Source organism: Babylonia areolata, chromosome 1 (genome assembly GCF_041734735.1).
Source record: "Babylonia areolata isolate BAREFJ2019XMU chromosome 1, ASM4173473v1, whole genome shotgun sequence".
Lineage (NCBI taxonomy): Eukaryota > Metazoa > Mollusca > Gastropoda > Neogastropoda > Buccinidae > Babylonia > Babylonia areolata.
In genome coordinates, this window is record NC_134876.1 from 50,105,566 (window position 1) to 50,127,720 (window position 22,155).

The 22,155-nt window shown below is 45.1% G+C and overlaps 1 protein-coding gene across 5 annotated transcripts in view; it reads right to left on the reverse strand.

Annotated features, from left to right (window-relative positions):
- Nucleotides 1-22,155, reverse strand: part of LOC143283738 (dipeptidyl peptidase 4-like) — a 343,939-nt gene that overhangs the window by 103,398 nt on the left and 218,386 nt on the right. The window contains exon 1 of one of the 5 annotated variants that reach the window (XM_076590067.1): nt 18,252-18,395. The exons of 3 other annotated variants lie outside the window; for them this stretch is intronic. In XM_076590067.1, coding sequence (XP_076446182.1) covers nt 18,252-18,302 — 51 coding nt within the window. In that variant the 5' untranslated portion in view covers nt 18,303-18,395. Of the gene's footprint in view, nt 1-3,844; nt 5,171-18,251; nt 18,396-22,155 lie in introns of those variants that run through there. One more of the 5 variants, XM_076590058.1, reaches the window with a different exon arrangement.

The following is a 22,155-nucleotide window of genomic DNA, read 5'->3' on the forward strand; positions in this document are numbered from 1 at the left end:
GGAGGAGGAAGGAAGGTAAGAGGGGGGGGGGGAGAGAGAGAGAGAGAGAGAGAGAGAGAGAGAGAGAGAGAGAGAGAGAGAGAGAGAGAATGGGTTCCCCTACGGCCCGTATTGATTGGCATGGAAGCACAATGTTGCAAGGAACTCTCTCTCTCTCTCTGTCTCTGTGTCTCTCTCTCATACCGTCTCTTCTCTTCTGGCATCAGATTCCGAATAAACGACACTGCTTAGATGTCCACGCTTAGCTGTTAGACTTTGGGTTGTTGGAGCAGTTGATGCCCGTGTGTGTGTGTGTGTGTGTGTGTGTGTGTGTGTGTGGTGTGCGTGATGTGTGTGTGTGTGTGTGTGTGTCTGCGCACGCGCGCGTGTGTGTTGTACGTGCGTGCGTGTGTTGGCGAACGGTGCATTTGTGCGCGTTCACTGTTGCGAAAAAACATCAAGTGAGTTCATAAAAGCGTCAATTGTTTTTTGTATAACATTTGCAGGAAATGACACAAAAAGGGTGGTGAATATCTAATATAATCTAAATGCATTCCTCCGAGAAAGAGAGAATGGTGAGGATGCAGATGGGGGGGAACAGAGACACAAACGGAGAGAGAGAGAGAGAGAGAGAGAGAGAGAGAGAGAGAGAGAGAGAGAGAGAGAGAGAGAGAGTAATCTAAAGATGGAGAGATACAAACTGAAAGAGAAAAGGCTGAGGCGTGGGCTAAATGAGAAACAGGGAAAGAGGGACAGAGAGAGAGAGAGAGAGAGAGAGAGAGAGAGAGAGAGAGAGAGAGAGAGAGAGACAGGGGAGGGAGGGCTAAAGAGAAATATATATATATATATATATATATATATATATATAGAGAGAGAGAGAGAGAGAGAGAGAGAGAGAGAGGACAGACAGACAGACAGCGAGCTCCCCAAATGACGACTGATTTCAGAATTCCAATGACAATGACGGTGAAAACTGCCACAAGCGACCTGAGGCTGAACGTCAGGAACATGATGATGACAGGACCAAGGGACTGCTAGCTCCCACGAGTAAGCATCGGAAACCATTTACGGCTCACTGATGACGACTCTTTCTTCGAATGGTTTCATCAGTTCTTGTCGTCTTTCCTCCTCCGCCCTATCCCCTCTTTGTCTGTCTCTCTTTCGCCTCTCTTTCGCGCTTGCTTCACCCTTTATTGTTGTTTTTTTCTTTCTTCTTCCCAATCTTCTTCATTAATTAATTAATGCCAAGAGGAGCAAACCGATAGGCCTGGTTGGCATCGATATGGTACAGTATATGACACCAGATAATTAATTAATGAAATGCCACATGCATATATTTTTTGTTTGTCCATCCGAACTGTTTGTGTGCTTATTGACTTGACAATATGTTCGTTAGCTTACTGAGCTTCTCAATCACCACTAAAAAAATTATGTTATCCAAAGAAGACCCCCCCCACCCCCCCCAAAAAAAAAGATGCACGCACGAATACCATTCAAGAGGTACCAGCTTCCCCATTTTCTGGTCACATTCGTCTTTTTAATCTTTCATCTTCCACATTTTCAGGGGGATCTTTTTCTCCTTTTCTTTTTTCCTGTATGTTCCCGTACGGGAAATCATAACATCTTTTCCGTCATTAAAAAACACTTGCTGGTTTTCATTAACTCAACGTCTTCATCCTTATCAAATTTATCACCTCTGCTCCTTTCAATTTTTTTTGGTGTGTACACATTGCATGCGTAGATGCCTGTCCACATTTCGATGCAGAATATCCAGGCTCAAACGTCTTGGGGTATTTTCTCGTTCTCATTGCCCCGACACCTGTGTTCTGATAACATCCATAATTTCTTTTACCTTTCAAAACAGCTGTGGCCAGTATACGCGGGTGGACGGTCTACCCATGCTTGAGTCATTTCTGACTTACTCTTCATCTTCGTGTGTTTCCTCCGACCTACGGATGCAGGTTTCGTGGGTGCCTGTGTGAGTTCTTGTTAACTTTTAAACCGGATCCAGTCAGTTTAAAAAGAAAAAGACGTATAGCAAGAGGAAAACAACATCACCGACTATTTCAAACGTCCTTCCTCTGCTGTCACTTCTGCAACTACTTGTCACAGCTACTCCGTCTCTCACGCAGACACACACACACACATACATTACGCACACTCGTTCGCAGACACACACGCACACTCTCCCTTCCTCCACAAACACACACAAGAGTGGGGGAGACCGATGAGTCAATCTTTCATAACTGATTCACCCCCCGCAATCAGACCCACAGACAAGAAAAACCAAGCCTATCCAGACTCATATCAGCTAGGCGCAAGTTGTTCCTCACATGAACAATCTAAGGGTCCCGGGTTCGAATCGCAGTCGGTAACGGCGCCTGGTGGGTAGAGGGTGGAGATTTTTCCGATCTCCCAGGTCAACATAATGTGCGGACCTGCTGGTGCCCGAAACCCTTCGTGCGTATACGCAAGCAGAAGATCAAATACGCACGTTAAAGATCCTGTAATCCATGTATGCGTTCGGTGGGTTATGGAAGCAAGAACGTACACAGCATGCACACCCCCGAAAACGGAGTATGGTTGCTTACATGGCGAAGTCAAAACCGTCATACACGTAAAAGCCCACTCATGTACAAACACGTGCATGCCCACGAACGAAGAAGAAGAAGAAGAAGAAGAAGAAGAAGAAGAAGAAGACGACATTCATCACGAATGCTGATCACAGGGCCCCACCAAATCAACATGAAGTGGGCAATACTTTAACACGGTTCTTTGACTTGGGTTAAATACCTTCAGCCAATGAAAACTAATAGCAGCCCAGTTACTCTGTTAGTCACCACGAAAATTAGAAGAAACATTCAAGTGAGGTCATAAGTTTAAGAGTTTCTCGAGGGAGGAAAAAATCACAGAAAACATCAACAGATTCTGAAGTGAAATGACAGCCACAACAACAGAAAACAAAAACAACACACACACACACACACACACACACACACACACACACACAAACAACTGAACGAATCTAAAAAAAAACAACAACAAAAAACAAAAAACAAAACACTTTGGGGTGGGAAGGACTGCACAGTATAATATGGGAATTTGTGATTGTGACATTTTTTAAAATTTTGTAATCTGAAAAAAAAGTTATATTTTTGGATTTTGTGATTTGCAACCCCCCCCCCTCCCTCCCTCCACAAAACTCATAAGCAAAATCCACTGAATCTGTTAGGCATTTTAACTACGGCCATTAAAGCATGTCACAGAGAGAGAGAGAGAGAGAGAGAGGGGGGGGGGAGTGAGGAATATCTGTATCAGAACTCTTATTCATTTTAGTCAAATTGGCCCAATTACAATACAACCACTACTATCAAAAAAAAAAAAAAAAAAAAAAAAAAAATCATGAAATATTTTTTAACACAGTTCCAGTGAAACACTGACGTCTGAGAGAGAGAGAGAGAGAGAGAGAGAGAGAGAGAGAGAGAGAGCAGCTGCTCTGCATTTCAACCCATTTTTCATGATACCACTGTCGTACGGTAGGATGATTGAGGACACAGTTACAGTGGCAGACATACGCACGCACATGCAAGCACATGAATGACAGCAGGTGCACACATTGACATCATCAGTGCACCGCATTTACACACACACACACAAGCGCGCGCGGGCGCACGCACGCAAACACACATACTGTATAAACACACTGACACACACCCTCTCTCTCACGCTCACACATATACATACACACACACGCTAGCGCTCGCTCTCTCTCTCTCTCTCTCCCCACACACACACACACACGCGCGCGCGCGCGCGCACAAGCAGCTAGACAGACAGGGGAACTAAAACAGATGAATGATTATACTTGATCCAAGTCGGCAGCGTTGGGGTTGGCCTGTTTGGCCGCGGGCTTGCGATCGCCCATAGCGGCGAAGATGAGGAAACAGCGGAGGCGGCAGCTGTTGGCGATGTATGTAATGTGCACACCCACTCTGCTGCACTGATGCTGCCAGAATCACAGTACTAACAGAAAGCACCACTCCCTTCCCCGTCCACACACTTGCGGCACTCACAGACTGAAAACTACCCCTTCACACACTGAGGGGTCACTGCTACAGAAGCTTGCTCCTGTCATAATGGACACTGTGTGTAGCATCACTGAACGCATCCTACAAATTGTTAACAAGCCATCACAGCATGGACAAACGCTGTCAAGAGTGGTACGCTCTGTAATATATGCCGGCGACAGCAGAGACGTTCCATAGCGACAGTTCAACGAGAACAGCTGTAGTGGTGGTGGTAGTCGGGGGAAAACCGCATGAAATCTTCCACCATCATAGTTGAGGGAGGGGGGAAAGATTCCGTCGGTGTTGCCAGTGGTACCAAAATCGCTGCATTTCTGTTCGCGCTGGAACTGACGGAACGCTGGAACCTCGAGGGGGCTAAATATAGCAGCCCAGCTTCTCACTCCCCCCTCTCTCTCTCCGCTTCCCCCTCCATCTCTCTCTCACTTCCTTCACTTTCCCCAGCAGATGTAACGGTACCGTAGTCAGAAACAATCAGCGGAACAGGCTGCCAGGCTTTTGGCCTCGGAGTATCGGGAGTCGCCAAGTCAGTCCCAGTACAGGCCGTGCAGCTAGGTCAGTGCGCGCAGGCACGAGTGTCCTCTCTGTCTCTCTCTGTCACAAACGGCCTCATTTCCTGCCGGCACTGGTCTTTTAACTCCCGGCAAGTCTTCTCGAGGCAGACAGTATCGATCCTGTTCCTATCGGATTCAGCAATTTCAACAATGCTTGTTGGCACGGAACTTGGAGAGAATACAAACAGCGAATACAAACAGCGCTGAAAACGAGTTTGGGACAAATAGAGAGAGGGGGGTTAGGTGGACTGGGTGGGCAAGACACAAGCCGCCCAGCCCACAGATCGCACACAAGTGATTGGACTGGAGTACACAATATTGTCACCCCGTGCGCGCACGATGAAGGAGTGAGGAAGTGAGTACTGAGTGGTCGGTGCGGGCACGTAGGGGAAGGAGGGAGGAAGGGAAGGGACGGAGCGAGGGAGAGGGAAAGAGAGAGAAGGAAGGAAGGAAGGAAGGACGGTAGGAGAGGCACGGCCTGCAGCTACTGACTTGATTGATCCTGGGCCTGCTAGGAGGAGGCACTGCCCGGAGACTCCGGGCTCCACGACAAGCGAAGCCTGCTACCCAGACACCAGTACAGCCTTGGCCAGTTTCCTCCTCCTCCTCTTCCTCCGTCCTCGCTGTTACGTCTTCCACACACAGTCACATGGACCCCTCCCCCTCACCCCTCTTCCTCCTCTCTAGCCAGGCAGCGCCTGCTAAGCAGGTATCAGGCAGACGAGGCTGGCTTCACGTCACTGCTGTTTGTTTGGCTCCCATCACCGCGGCTTGGCTCGCTGGATGCGATCCACCTTCTTCACCTCTTGTCGCTCCTCTAAACAGTTTACTCCTCTCTTCTGTTGCTCTCTGTCCGCCAACAGTGAAACCCGCCACTGCCACGGATCCGTTGTTGTCTGGTTCGTCATGTGGGTTGGTTGGTTGGTTGTAAGCACTGAGATATAATGATATGTCTAATGTTGTAGGTTAGTGGTGGTGGCACGTGCGTGGGCTCTCTCTCTCTTACCTGTTGAGGTTTTTGCTGGAGCTTGTCTTGCGAAACGCACGAAACTGGAGGATGGTCCGGCGACAATGGCTGACATTTTCCTTCTATCACCCCCTCGCGACCTCTCTCTCCTCTTCTCTCTCTCCCCCCCCCCCCCCCACCTTCTCCTCTCTCTCTTTTACCTGTCCACCTCTTGATATCTCCTTACAGTTCTGTCTCGAATTCAACCCACCTCTGTCTGGAGACTGCTATAACGGCATCACTTACTCGTCTTTTGTTTTTCAAAATCCTTGTTTCGCAAGGTTGCCATTTTGTTCCCATTTAAACGGACATTTCGAAATATTCGTGCGCATCTTTCTCTGCCTCTTCAAAGCAAACGTTATGCCCGCCCACATACCCCCTCTTCCACCACATTTTCAATGTCTTTCAAATATTCCATTGAAAAAAGCAGCAGCAGCAGCAGAAGAAGAAGAAGAAGAAGAAGAAAAAACCCCAAGCAAACAAACCCCCCCCAAAAAAAAACAACACCCCCACACACACAAAAAAAAAACAACCCCAAAAAACCATGCCATGTAAATCAGACTATTTCGAAAGTACCAACACAGTTGTCTCAGACATAAGAAAACTACACTTACATTCAGGCATGCAGCATATAAATAGATGACAAATGATTATAAAAGACTAATCTTTAGTGACCATTCTGTAGGATTAATAAATGCATTGTATTAAGTGATGATTTTCACTCGATTACATGTCAAAATTCATAGTACAGTAAAGAAGGCTCGGTGATGTCATCCTCAAATAGTGGCACACAACAAAACTATTTTGTTGGAATTGTGGTATTATCAATGAGCAAACATCGCAAATAAAAGCTTATATATATGCAGAGACTCTCTCTCTCTGTGTGTGTGTGTGTGTGTGTGTGTGTGTGTGTGTGTGTGTGTGTGTGTGTGTGTGTGTGCCAGTGTGCGTGTGCGCACGCGTGCGCCTGCGTGCGAAATTCTCGTTATTTCTGCAATCCCTTGGATCTTCTGACGGCCATCCCCCAGCCTGATTTGAAAGCCTCATACCCCCTCCACCCCCCTCCTGCCCCCCCCCCCAAAACACACACACTCCCATCTCTTGCATCTCCCAATCCCCACACACCCTCTCCTTGACGTTTTCTTACCACGACCCAAACGCCAGGGCGGGCCGTCGTCGCTCATTTGTAATGGGCAAGGCAAACCAAAGTCACCGGGAAGCAACACTGATTTGATATATAAACCTAACGCAACGTTCTCTGTTCCCAGAAACGACCCAGCGCACCAGTCAGTCAATCGGGCCGGGGCAAGAAGGGGGACGAGACCAAGACAAATCGAATGAACACTGTAGCGCGACAGGGCACAACAGGATCGATACTCTTCCTTGTCACTTGGAAGACTGCTTCTTATTTATGGTCACAAGCCTTCCTTCCGTTCTTCCTTTCATCCTCTTCCACTTTTCGTCGTTTCCTGATTTAAACTGTCGAAGTAAAAGAAAGGCCATCATGACACACCACATCAAAAGCGCTGGCGAGTTTCAGTTTCTCAGTACAGTTTCTCAAGGAGGCGTCACTGCTTTCTGACAAATCCATACATGCTACAGCACGTGCACATAGTATGAAAAATAAAACTTTTGAAAAAAAGAAAAAAAAAAGAAAAAAGAAAAAAAAAAGAATTAATCATGGGGAGGAATGCGAGAGAGACAAGGACTGGATCTGAACTAGTAACAAGTTCTAGAACTTGAGAATAAAACAACAACAACAATAATAATGATAATGATGTTATGATGATGATAACAAATATACTGATGATTTTTCATTGAATCATATCGTATCGCTGCTGATTTGCCGGCCACGCTTCCTATCAGCGCTGTTTTCAAAGGGTTTCCTCAGACATCAGCGAAGCCCAGCGATGTCAACAGGCTTGCTGTGCGGGGTCTTTCAAATATTGATCACTAGTTTTTCATGTCCGTCCGTTTCCTCTCCGTACAACACTACGTTCTGCAGCGTTGTCGGAATATAATAGAATACATGTATACCGACCTGCACTGGAACACACCGTCTTTCACTGAAATGGGGTTCATCTGGAGTCGGCCTGCAGTGAACAGTGTATTGTTTTCCTTTTCCCGAAGGAAACACGAGCAAGGCTCACTGTATCGGATTTCTCACCAATGGAAGTATTATGTGATCTCTGTCTCTCTCTTGTATCTATCTATCCATATATATTTCAGATCATTGCCGTTATCCACTTCTTTCCTTTTACCGTCAACATCACTATCGTCGTCAACAGCAGCATTCATCGCAAACGCAGAAGCTATACTTGAGGAAAGAAGAGAGATAGAAATAAAGAAGGTCAGAAAAGAAAGAGGAATGATACTTCCCACTTTCTATCACAACATGCCAAAACAGCACTGTGGTGACATTAAAAAAAAATCAAACTATTGATCAATCGATTTATTCATCCACGAATCAACGAACAGGTCCTCCTGAACCAGCTGTTTCCATTCTCACTCTGCGAGTGACACGGATGACATTCTGTCTGACCTTTGAACAACGTTACCCCCTTCGGAGCTGACCAGACCGTTCACGGGATAAAGTCTGCATGGTATCATCATTTTTCAGTCCCTATGATTCCCGACAAACCAACCGCACGTTCAAACTTTCTCATGTGATGCATCTCTTGATGGGAGACGGGCTTTTGTCAACCATTCTCATTAAATACATTTCCAACGCTTTTGTTTTCAATACGCTGACATTCTGAACTTGATTCAGTGCACCATGCTGGAAGGCAGAAACTACGGGATAAAGGCTTTTCATACCCAGTTAGCTCTGAAGACCTCAATGCTGGACTTTTCACGTTCGTCAGGATCCCGGTCCATGCCAAGGATGATGATGATGATGATGATGATGATGATGATGATGATGATGAAGAAGAAGAAGAAGAAGAAGAAGAAGAGAGGCATCATAACTGTCATTAATGTGAAGGTCTGCAAACGTGGCCCAGTGGTGGGACACATTGCTGCTGACGGACCTGGATCAGGAGTGCAAACCTGGGATATTATTGTCATTATTCTGATTCAGCTTTGATACTGTTCGATCTGTGAGGTGAACAATCTGTGGAACGAGTCCCCCGCCCCCCATCCCCTTTCCCTCCATTCGAGCACGCACAGACACACACAGACACGCACGCACGTATTCTCCCCCAGCCTCCCCTCACACAACTACCACAAAGAACACATCCAACAAAAACAACACAGACAGTGACACAGACACACAACAACCCCATTTCTGTATGAACTGACACCAACTTTAGCTTTTGATTCCCGTGAAAGGGCAAACGCATCAAATGGGAAACAGAATGGGGTTATGAGCACTCTTCCTGAATTCTGCAGACGTCGGGGTTTTTAGGGGTCGTGGTTGGGGTGGGGTGTCCAACAAGCTCCAACGACCTGTCAGTCTCTTTTTAATACATTTCTCACAATAAGTTGAGGACCACTTCATAAAACAACAACAACAACAACAAAAAACAAAACAAAACAAAACAAAAAAAAAAAAACCCACAAAAAACAACAAAAAAACAAAACATACAGTTTCGTAATGTTCAAAAATTGACAGATGATTTGAATTATGCAAGGTACAATAATTATGGTCAACCAGTGGCCTCTGACTGAACACACACACACACACACACACACACACACATGGCTGTTTCCAGCACACGAGCACCATGAATAGCTTGCAAAATGCGATTTGAAACATCAGTGATGCAACCCGAAAATTGACAGTAATACAGTAATCTATAAGCGATAATTACCTTTCTTTTTACTGTAAAAAAGGAAAGTGCGCGTGCAAGAACGCAGCTCTGGTTATTATTATTGGTACTCATCATCACACTGGTTACATGCATACCCACACGGCTGTTCATCAACAATTCGCATCATTTCACCATGCTTCCTCCCCCCACACCCGTACCCGATGAAAACTCGCATAAGTTTCCATGTCGTTCTTAACTTTTTGTGAACTGTAGATCCCGACTGCACTTCTGTAAAATTCCAACGTGTATGTTGAGAGACACTGGAGGGAAACGAGTTGGGAATGGAGAGCGCGGAGAGAGAGAGAGAGAGAGAGAGAGAGAGAGAGAGAGACAAAGACAGAGACACTCAGAGAGAGACTTGAAAACAACTGAAGAAAGGCGAAGTCACAGAGAGAGAGACAGACAGACAGAAACAGAGACAGGCAGCTCCAGAGAAAAACAGACAGACAGACAGACACACACACACACACAGTGACAGAAACAGAGATGCAGACAAATAAAAACCGAAGGGGAGACTGAAGGGCAGATGGCGTGTGTGTGTATGTGTGAGGGGGTAAGGGGGGGAAGAGATTGAGGGGGTTGAAGGCTGTGTGGGGGTTGAGGATTGTATGGGGGGAGATGGTGGTGGTGGTGGAGCTGACGTCTGAGTTGACAAGTGGACAATGACTATTCAGCCAGAAACTCGTGCAAATGTTTCGTGGTATTCAGCACATGTCACTCCAAACTCTGTCTCTCTAACACACACACACACACACACACTCACACATTTATATAGACATGTGTGTCCATGTCGTGCCGAAATCTGGAATCGCTGTATTCACGTGACAGACATTGCTTTTGACGGTTTCTCGAAACGGGCAAATAACGGCTCATTCTGCGTAAAGGGTTACACATTATTTGCTGAAAGTCTGAAAGAGCTTTCGAAACCTCTCTCTCTCTCTCTCTGCGTGCGTGTGTGCGCACGTACGCATCATGTATGTGTATGTGTGGGTGCACGTATGCTTATGAAAGACAGACAGACAAACAAATAGGCAAACAAGCAAAGAGACAGACCTTCACATTTGACACAGACCTTGGTCCTATCGCTTTCCTCCGACACAGCGCCTTACCTCGCATACACCGAGCTCCGGCTGCATCAAATATTTAGAAGAGCAAAATGTCAGAGTGACGGACACGCTATTTGTGGTGGAAACTCATACACCTCCCTTCACACCCATCCCTCCTCTCGCTCCGTACCCTCTCCCAGTTCTCGTCTCCCTCAGCCCAAGAAAATCCTAATCCAGTCCCAACCCCCCCCCCCCTCGTTCCTTACCCTCTCCCAGTTCTCTGCAAAGTCCAGGACCTGTCCCCCTCTCCCCCACCCAACCCACCTCCGTATACCATCTCTCCTGTCCTCCTTCCCTCTTGATTCATCCTGGGACCGTCAGAAAAGCAACAACAACAACAAAATAACCGACAAAGAAACAGAACGTAAAAACAAACACACGAAACAACAACGACAAAAACAAAACACACGAAACAACGACAAAAACAAAACACACGAAACAACAACGACAAAAACAAACAAACAAACAAAAACCCGTCAAAGAAGCTTACAAAAAAGAGAAATGAATAAAATAGTCAAGCCTCAGACAACCCTGTCTTCTCATGACGTCAACGGATCATCTTTGAGCGCGCGTTTGTACTGTTTTATGTTGATCAATGTGGTATTGCTTCTTTTCGTAAGGTACTGCATACTCTAATGTATTGCATTAATCACTCTCTCTCTCTCTCTCTCAGTGCGTGTGCTTTCGCGCGTGTGTGTACTGATCATTAATGTGAATGCCTGTCCATATGATATACGAATGACAATTCACGGTTCATGAACTATGCATGTGCCCACATGTCTGTCATTTCATGCAAGTGTGTGGTGTGATGGCTCTCTCTGTGTCACACACACACACACACACACACACACACACACACACACACACACACACACACACACACACACACACTGTCTGTGGAAGCAAAGATTAGGAGCGGGGGTGACCTTCAGGCCTGCGCAGTGAAGCTTTAGGTAGCGTGCGGTGTGCACAGTACCGACCTTACCATTACACCCAAGGGTAATCTGCACTGGCTTAGCAAGCTGGGACGGTGACAGAAAGGTCCTCGGGTAGGAGGTTTTATATCGGACTATCCCCCTATGATTACAACTACATATAGACACAAAAGCCAGCAAAAGAAACAACACCAACGACAACCTGCAGACAACATTACGGCCCAACATTCTAAACGTGCTTAAATTGACCACACAAATGGAATTATCATGAAAAAAATCACGTTTCTCAACATTCAGGTTCGGGATTTCGTAATCTTCGAACCTCACAGGTTCAACTCCAAATTCAAATTCAGAGCCGCCACAGGCACTTTCTGAAATCGACAGACGCATCGCTTCGTAATTCCAATTAGCTCTGTCCCTGCATACCACCAGATTCATTCCAACTTGTCTACAGCCTGGAAGACATCGCAATATCTCCGATCCAGCTCGATCAGTTTCAGGAGTTGACTGACAAACAGACCGTTCAAAATCAATATGCCTCACCCCCGCCCATCCCCCCCCTGAAAGAATAGCCTTGTTACAGGAATGGCATCGACTAGCAGAGATCGTGCGGAGTTGGGGTGAAGGAGGGAAGCTGAAACAAATCAGTAATACCAAGCTCATTTCAGCAAAAGAAATTTTACACACATGTCAAAACAATGGCTTTTTTTCACATCCATCCTACCAAACAGAAACAGAGAGGAAAACCAAAGAAAGAAACATTCTTTGTTTAAAAACGAGAAGGAAAAAAAAAAAAGGAGGGGAAAATAAAATAAAACAGAACGATCGAGCGAAAGAAAGAACGAAAAAAGAGCATTCAAAAGGAAGCAAAACGATAGAGGAAAAACAGGAAGTTTCTTCCTGTTTTTTCTGGGGTTTTTTTTTCGCTTCCGTTCATTTCGGGAAGGAACAGGGAGCGGGGGAGGAGGCGGGGACGGGGGGACGTTGCAATAACTGCCTTCTCAGCAGTTTTATGTTAAGGGTTTGTGTAATCTAATTTGTTTAGCTGTTTTAATTTGGCAAACGGCTGTGGATAACAAGGCAATCCCTTGCCTCTGTAACAAGCTTCTGGCTATTTCTGCTCCACAGTCAGTTGAAAGCGTTCGTTAGGGCAAGGCGGTTCCTCCAATTTTCAGGTTAAATTGTTAATGCAATTCTTTTTTTCTTCCAAAACACCCCTTCCTCCGAACTAACTTGTGTTTTCTGACGATCCAATTTGCTCGGCTGTTTATCTCGGCTCTCTCTCCGCGCGCGTGCGTGCGTGCGTGCGTGCGTGTGTGTGTGTGTGTGTGTGTGTGTGTGTTTGTGTGTGTGTGTGTGTGTGTGTGTATCACATCGGGATGGATTATATTTTGGGCTGCCCCACGTACATCTTACTGGTGTTGGTATAAAAAAAAAAATCATTCCAGGATGAGTTAATGTCGGGGTACAATTAGGATCAGGCCCAAAGTAACTCCAATGGGGAGTCATTCTGGGGGCAGTTCTGGTCCAGAAACAACTCGGTGGAGTGATGGCCTAGAGGTAATAAGAAGCGAGAGAATCTGAGCGCACTGGTTCGAATCACGGCTCAGCCGCCGATATTTTCTCCCCCTCCACAAGACCTACAGTGGTGGTCTGGACGCTAGGCATTCGGATGAGACGATAAACGGGGGTCCGACCCAAGTGAAGTCAACACAGCGCTTTGATTCTTCTTCTTCTGCGTTCGTGGGCTGGAACTCCCACGTTCACTCGTATACGTACACAAGTGGGCTTTTACCTGTATGACCGTTTTTACCCCGCCATGTAGGCAGCCACACTCCGCTTTCGGGAGAGGGGGGTGGTGCATGCTGGGTATGTTCTTGTTTTCATAACCCGCCGAACGCTGACATGCATTACAGGATCTTTAACGTGCGTATTTGATCTTCTGCTTGCGTATACACACGAAGGGGGTTCAGGCACTAGCAGGTCTGCACATATGTTGACCTGGGAGATCGTAAAACCCTTTACCCAACAGGCGCCGTCACCGTGATTCGAACCCGGGACCCTCAGATTGAAAGTCCAATGCTTTAACCACTCGGCTATTGCGCTTTGATTCCTTCCAAGGCGCTACACCGGACAACGTTCGTTCACCTGACTCGGATACAGAACAAGACACAGACATCCACCTGTGTGTCGGCAGAGTATGGAGGTGTGGGGGTGGGGTGGTGGGGGGCGACGGATGGGGGCCGGGGGCGGGGAGGAGGGCGCAGTGAAGGGATTCCGACCCATCATTCCTTCTCCTCCCCACTTTTTTTTTTGTTTCGTCTTGTCTGTTTTTTTTGGGGTTTTTTTTTTGGTGTGTGTGTGTGTGTGTGTGTGTGTGTGTGTGTGTTGGGGGGGGGGGTCTTCTTTTTCTTTCTTTCTTTCTTTCTGTTCTTTCTTATTATCATTGTTATCATTATCATCATCATTATTATCATTATATTCATTATTTTCATCATTATTGTTATCATTATCATGATAAGTATTATTGTTGTTATTGTTTGCTCAATGCTCTATCGCAGATTGACTGACATAAGTTTACAGTTGGGCCAACAACAAAAGTAAGAGCTGCAATGACCAATGGTTTCTCAACTGCAATGGGAATTCATTTACAGCTTAGTCTTTTGCGATGGACCATGACTCTAAAACTAAGGGGCAAGGCTGTACTGGCTCTTAGTGCTGCAGTCATTGGGAACCATCCCAACGCCTAAATTGTCCTAAAACACTCTCGGCCGCGAGTGTGGGGACGTACCTTGGGCAAGACACTCCACTATAATCAACAATCTAGCCTGGGGATAATCGGGGCACCATTTGCCTACGCTGACTGCAATACACTATCATCATCATCATCATTATTATCATTATCATTACTGTTACTCTTTTCCCGTTCTGCCCATGTTGTTCACTACTTTTTTGCGTTTATTGTCTTTTTTCTTTTTTCTTCTCATTTTGTCTTTTTTTCTGCTATTTTGCCCTTTTTTCTGTTTCCCATCCTCTCTCCTTCAACACCCTTCCACCCAATTTGCCATTTCCTGACTCCCTCTCCGTTTCCACTTTCCCCCAATTTAACGCCAGGATGGTGAGGTGGTTAAATCACATAATATTCACTCACGTTGGTGATGTGATATCAAGACCCCAAATCAATCAAAATGACAGATTCGTTTACATAATCGTCATAATAATCGTGTAATCTCTCTGTCACTCTCTCTTTCGGCGCGCGCGCGCGCGCACACACACACACACACACAAAGTACACACACAGAGAAATATACATAATGTGTGTGTGTGTGAGTGTGTGTGTGTGTGTGTGTGTGTGCGCGCGCGTGCGTGCGCGAGTGCGTGTGTGTGTGTGTGTGCGCGCGCGTATATAAAAGTAAGAAGAAGAAGAATGGAAAAAGAAGAAACAAATAAAAAGAAGCAGTTTCCGTATTTATTTGTTTTGTATTTTTGCGGGGGGCGGAGGGGGGTGGGGGTGGGGGTGTTGGGTTTTTTTGGCCTCCGACGGACGTTACTGGATGAGTCGCCACTGACTGTACTTCATAACGACGGACTCCCGGAGGACTCGCGACTGCACTCCGGGACTGACGACCTGCATGATTGACTTGATCAGGACTGACAGGCTGACTGACATGTTTTGACACCTGGATTGATCTGCTCCCCCCCTCCCAACACGACCCCCCCCTCCCCAGCCCCCCTCCCATTCCCCTGCAGTATGTACTGGCTTTGTTAGCACGCTAACGGCGCATGCGTCTCCACTCATCAGCTTATATAGCTTGCTTCAGTATCAGAACATGCCATTTGATCTAGAGTGCTCAACATGACAGCTCAGCAGTGGTGGGCACGATAATGACGCTCCGTCGTCGTGGATTGAATGACAAAAACAAACAACCAACAACAACAAAACCAACCAACCAAAAAACCAAAACCAAAAACCAAAAAAAACAACAAAAAAAACAAAACAAAACAAAAAACCCCAACCAAACAAACAAACGCATCAGGACAGTGTCATTTTGCCATACATAGGAAAGCCAAGCTGATGGAACAGGAGAATAAATTGTAATAATATTCCATATAAACTAAATCAGCGGATGAAAAATTGGAAGAAAACAAACGTATCGTCGGCAAACGTGCATCAGAGAGAGAGAGAGAGAGAGAGAGAGAGAGAGAGAGAGAGAGGGAAAGAGAGGGTAGGGGAGAGTGAGAGGGGTGAAAGGGAGAGAGACAGAGACAGACAGACAGAGAGAGAGAGAGAGAGAGCGAGAGAGGGAGAGAGAGAGGGTAGGGGAGAGTGAGAGGGGTGGAAGGGAGTGAGACACACACACACACACACACACACACACACACACAGAGAGAGAGAGAGAGAGAGAGAGAGAGAGAGAGAGAGAGAAACAAAGTTAGGAAAATAATGTGAATTTGCAGGCATGTATTCGACACAGACAGCAAGATGAGACTAAACAAGAGACAGAGACAAATCAAAATCATACACACCCGACAGCACACACACACACACACACACACACACATACACACACACACACCCGACAGCACACACACACACACACACACACACACACACAGTCCACTCCACCAACAAAGCAAGGCATGATGGACATCAGTGGAGCCAGCACGGCGCATACGGTTGTCTGAGGAACTCTGTGTAACGAAGGGAAAGGATAATTGAATGGGGAGCCCCCGGGGAGTGGGAGGGGGTAGGGGAGAGTGGGGGCCGGGGGTGGGGGGTGGGGGGGTGGGGGGACTTCCACTGTCTTGGCCATTTTCTAGCGGTGTGGGCTATATATGTCGCTACATTATATGCAGAATAGTCATGGTGCATCGGCAGAATGACAAGTGTAGGGAAATATAGGAAAATAACTGTGTCAAAAGATAACTTAAAGAACAGGTAAATATATCAAAATAGATACTGAGATAAACATACCGAAACAACAAAATAAAACAAAAGAAGAACAACAAAACAGACATATGAAGCAAAAAAACAAAACACAAAACAGAAAACAACAACAACAGAAAACAGAAAAAAACACAAAGAATAAATGAAAAAACCCACAAACAAACAAAAACAAAATAAAACAAAAAAAAAACCCCCAGCAAACAACAACAATAAAAACAAAAAAACAAACGGCATTTAAATAGAATAAATTTAAAAAAAAAAACAACCAATTCTTTGTAACCTTTCACTGAATACGATTCTGGAACCTGTCACAGTAGCAAATAAAGAGAGAGAGAGAGAGAGAGAGAGAGAGAAAGAGAGCACTTTTTCTTTCTTTCCCACGCCTCCAACTGTATTCCTTGTCATGATGACTTTAAATGACATGTCACCTTTACTCAACGTGGCGTGTGTGTGAGTGTGTGTGTGTGTGACCTTTTGCTCTGCCATTATCCATCCATCCGGATCTGGTTTACAAGGTTAAACGATGTATAAATTAAAAAAAAAAAAATCTATGACTCACAATTTTAAGTTCACTGGGTCAAGGTAAGAAAAAAAAATAAAAAAACGGGGAAAAAAAAAAAAAAAATCTGCAACGAGCCGTTAACCACAGAACACTTTTTCAGTCCTCTATATCGTCATTTGTGTCGTAATGACATGACAGTGACATCCCACAGTGAGAGAGAGAGAGAGAGAGAGAGAGAGTGTGTGTGTGTGTCTGTGTGCGCGCGCGCACGTATACTTGTAACCTTTCGCTGGATATGATCGACATCTAAATGCCACTGAAATCCCCGCCCATTCTAAAGAGCGCGAGGACATAAGAGTCACTTTTAAAGACAATGATTATGATATTGCTGGCTGCGAAATTTGGTGGACTGGCCAAAAATGATCCATAAACTAGACGATAATTATTTAAAACATGTCAAGTTGCAACACTGAGTCGATTGTCCTGAAAATTACCCATAAACCGTCTATTATGCCGTTTTGGGTTAACGAGCGTGTGTGCTAAAGTGTGTGTGTGTGTGTGTGTGTGTGTGTGTGTGTGTGTGTGTGTGCCTGCGCGTGCACGTGCACGTGCACGTATGGATGAGTAACTTTTCTAACAGCGACAGCTCGCAAACATGAAAAACAAAGTGAGAGAGATGGGGAAAACATCAATACATTTCAATCTCTGCGTGCTTCCAACGTCCAGACACGTAAGACGCGGAGAACCGTGGTAGTGCAGGTCGGGAAAGGCCCAATCATCGCCTCACTCTCCACTCCTTTCCTCTCTCTCTCTCTCTCCCTCCCTCTCTTATTACATTCCACGAGAACGATCAATGATTTATATAAGCGTCACGCGGAATGTCTTTATAGTAACTGCTACGCACGGGGGAAAAAAACTAAGTAAAAAAACCAACCAACCAAACAAAAAACTCCTATGCGTGTGTGCCACACACACATACACTCACACGCATACATGTGCGCGTACATACATCCCCCCCCCACACACAAACACACACTCACACACCGCACAGACACAACGAGGCGTACACATACTTAACACATTAGAACACATATCAGACAAGAGAGACGAAACGGAGGACGAAGTAAAATAAAGAAAGACCGAGATAGAGAGGAATACGTGCGCTCAATATACAGAGAAACAATGGAAACAGAGAAATGACGAGCGCGCGACAAAGACACACATACACCGAGAGAGAGACAGGCAGATATAGAGAGAGAAAGAGTGAGAGACAGAGACAGAGACAGAGAAGACAGACAGGCAGGGGGGAACCAGAAATACCCACAGGCTCGGAGTCAGTAGCGATCTTTTCGAACTGCCTTTTCCTGCTGTCCATTTTTCTTCTGACCTGATGCGACAAACGATGTCACCACTGTTCATATCACCTTTTCTTTCACCACATCGGATTGCATCAGCGTAAAATAGTCGAACATTTTCAACGACACTGTTCTGCATGCACTCATACTGTCTCGAGCGCAAGTTAATGTGTTTTTGTTTGTTTTGTTTTGTTTCGTGATTTTCGTTCAAAGCCTTCTTTTTCAACCAGTTGCACGATGTTTGCCACATTACAGTTCCAGAAGTTTCATGCCCTTACCTTTTGCAAACTTTCAGTGTACATACTTAATCTCAGTCCAACACACGTTTACAATCTTGAAGCAAGGTATGTGTCCTCCAAACCTTAAATATGTTCCTTTTTCGGAGGGTAAAAATGTAGATCTACATTTTCGTTACGCTAATACAATGCTGTGGAAGTAACTTGGGCTGGAGCGCGAAATGCATTCGTTTATGTGTTGTGCGATCAGAAGCGTATAATTCATACAACTGGTGGTCTAGCTATCTGTTTTAATGGAAGCACTTGATTTTTGTGTGTGTAATATTTCATCACAACAACACTGTGCGCATTCTGGAGCACTGGTTTTTTTTTTTAATCTTTGTTTTTAAACTTCAAACATGTTTACTGGCATATTAAGTCAAATCTGTGACATGTTTGTTAATGAGGCAATACATTCACAACAGCTCCGCTCGCTCGCGTGTAGGTCTAATGTGGCCTAAATTTCACTTGGTCTTGACAATATTCTTCCTCAAAGTATACCGCAACACTAGCCTGGTCCGGTGGTGTCAGATTTTAATGGCACCGTTCCGCATTCGGCTCCGAGCATATAAGAACCTCTGCGAGTGTTTAGCGGTTTACTTTCAATTCCAAATCTTCATCAAAACGTCCTTACACACAAATACAACAATCTTCAGCGAAGGAAATTTATGTACACAAAAATTCAGCTTTTTTTTTCCTGATAATCGGGGACTTTCAGATATTTATTTCAGTGCTTGAGTTTGGTATGGTTCATGGAGTGCCCTTGGCCTTGTCACGTCCAGGACTTTCTTCCGGTCAAGCAAATGTTCCGCACCCACCAAGGTCCACATTTGATCCTCAAGGGAATGGCAGCACTTGGACTCCGACAGTAGTGTGTGTGTGTATGTGCCGGAAAAACCGTGGGATCGATGATACTCTGATCATCGGGCCGCCTTCACACAGCAATCACAAACTCCACATCCAAACTCAGTCGACAGATTCGGGTTAACCAAACACCCCACCTTCAATCGAACGTGTTCACTGTCAAACAACACACAGTTTATAAGCCCAGCAAATCACGAGTTACGACTCAGAGTAGACACCAATCCAAACAAAGCTGGGTGTTATGAAAAAAAAAAAAAAAAAAAAAAAAAAAAAAAAAATCGACCATGTGTCGAGTTTGCATAATAATTATAACACTTGAGCCTTCACGAAAAACTATGAACGATCAAAATCAAAACCAACACGCCAATAACCTGCCAAGAAGTTCACAACCCACAACAACGGTTGATGAATATTTAGTGGTCTGCCGTGAAACAAAATCAGTCAACAGGCGAGACACACACATAGAGAGGGTCCATGCATGGAGTACAGTCCTGAAAACGAAACTTGGGGCACTAATCAAACTATGCGATGAACGAGGGGCCAATCCAGCAGGTTCCCAGTACAACCTGTCGTCAGGAGCATGTCACCGTGTACAGTGTTGCCCTTGCTCCATGATCAATACTCTATCAAGCGACAGGCCTCAACACTTAATATCCCCTGGCCAACGCATAAGAGAGGTGGCTGATCAGACTTCCTGTGCTGGAAATAGGAACACTACACCTACTTCAACAGTAACTGAAAACTTTTTGTCGACCACGGCATGTCATGACTTGGTGTGTGTGGAGATGGACGCAATGTGGTGGTGGTGGTGGTGGTGTGTGGGTTATGCTATATTCTAGAAACATGAGCTAAACATCGCATATATCGACGCGCTTGAAAATGAAAGGAAGTGGCAGTTATTGTTCCCGCTTCAACAGCGGTTTTTATCGGGGAATTGATCGAGTGGATTTGTGTTTTGTTCGAACACTGCAGTTCAGTCTCTCTTTCCATTTCTCCTTCTCTGCATGCCCTGTCACACATGTAGGTAAGCACGCACGCGCTGGCGGCCACACACATACACACATGCACACAAACACACACCTGATATAAAATCTTGGAGGACATGACAACGGTCTTTGCAAACAACACAACTGCATATAAGGGGGGGGGGGGGGGGGGGGGGGGGGGGGGGGGGGGGAGCTAACAAACATACCAGAAAAAAAGCGATAATTCAATCAAATATATTGTGTATCAGGAATACAGTAGCACACAAAAGGGAAAAAACGTTTCTCGCGAGTACTTTTTGACTCACCTGTGTAAACAATAATTCTCTCTCTCTCTCTCTCTCTCTCTCTCTCTCTCTCTGTGATAAACTTTAACATTGTCATTTTTTCTGAAAATAATTTGTCTGCCAATACCAAATTTGGATTGAAAATAGTGTGGGAAAAAATCTTCAGTCTTACCAATAATAGGTTGTAAGTCTTCCGGATTAAGATGTATTTCCGGATCATGAACGGTTCATTTCGTTGAGGATCCGAATCCAGAAAATGTTTGGGTTTGAAAACGGCATGACCTCACTTTTTCTTGTTCACAATTTAAAGAAAAGAAATAAAAAATTCTGGGGAAAACACACAGAGTGACACAAACTATACATCATCGACATGTTTACTGCACATGCAGATTTTAAAGTGGATACTGACTTAACTAGAATGTACATAAAAGAGAAACTGAATGGACCGTGTTGTAGTTTCTCCCACAGAGTAACTGAGCCTGTCGAACACGGACCTTCGCAGATCTGGAGAAAGCAAATACATGTTGCGGTGTGCTTGAGGCGATGACAACGTCTCCTTTACCGCGGACTTTAAAGAACTTCCTTAATGCCCGAGATATACCCCCCAAAAAAACCCATGGTTTCAAAGGCGTTATCACCTCAAATACTGCAATCGATCTATCAAGCCGAAAAACAACAACAAATAAACCATGTTTTAATATTAATTTTGGAACACCATTGTTTGACGGGTTTTAGCACCATTCTCTTACTCTCGACCCGAACACGTTCGATTCGAATTCGCTTTTGTACCTTTCTTAATTTCAACCCAAAGCTTTACAATATCAATTACAGAACATGCTAATGCTCATGCTGGGAGATCACAATGTACATTAAAACACAATTACATTTGTAACTTTTTGAACTTTCAATTGCTTTCAATTGTCTTTTATGACACATCGCATAAAACTATTCTCTCTCTCGCTCTCTCTCTCTCCCTCTGTGAAGTGTGAAATGGACATGTATATGGAGTTTATACCAAGAATATCACGTTTAGGGGTATCAGATTTAAGCTACACTGACATTATCAGAAATTGAGAGATTTTATTGACGATTGAATATGTCCATTATCTGGACAAGACAGTGAAGTGTGAGCAGGTGTGGTTTTCATGCTGCTTACTTTACTTGCCCGCCCCCATACCCTCCACCCCCCTCCCAAAAAAAAGAAGAAAAAAAAAGAAAGAAAAAGAAAGAGCAGATTTTTAACTTTTTTAAGACACAAATTGTCAGCCACATAAAAATTTTAAAAGAATGTCACTCACTTTTGACAAGTAATAACAAACAAACAAACAACAACTTAAAGCGAATAGTACCCTCCCAGCGTGGACATTCCGCTGGCCAGCTGAGTGACACATGGTTCCCCATCCCCCCACACACACCCTCCATGCCTCCCTCCCCTTCCATCTCCATGAAACATGGATGGCTCAA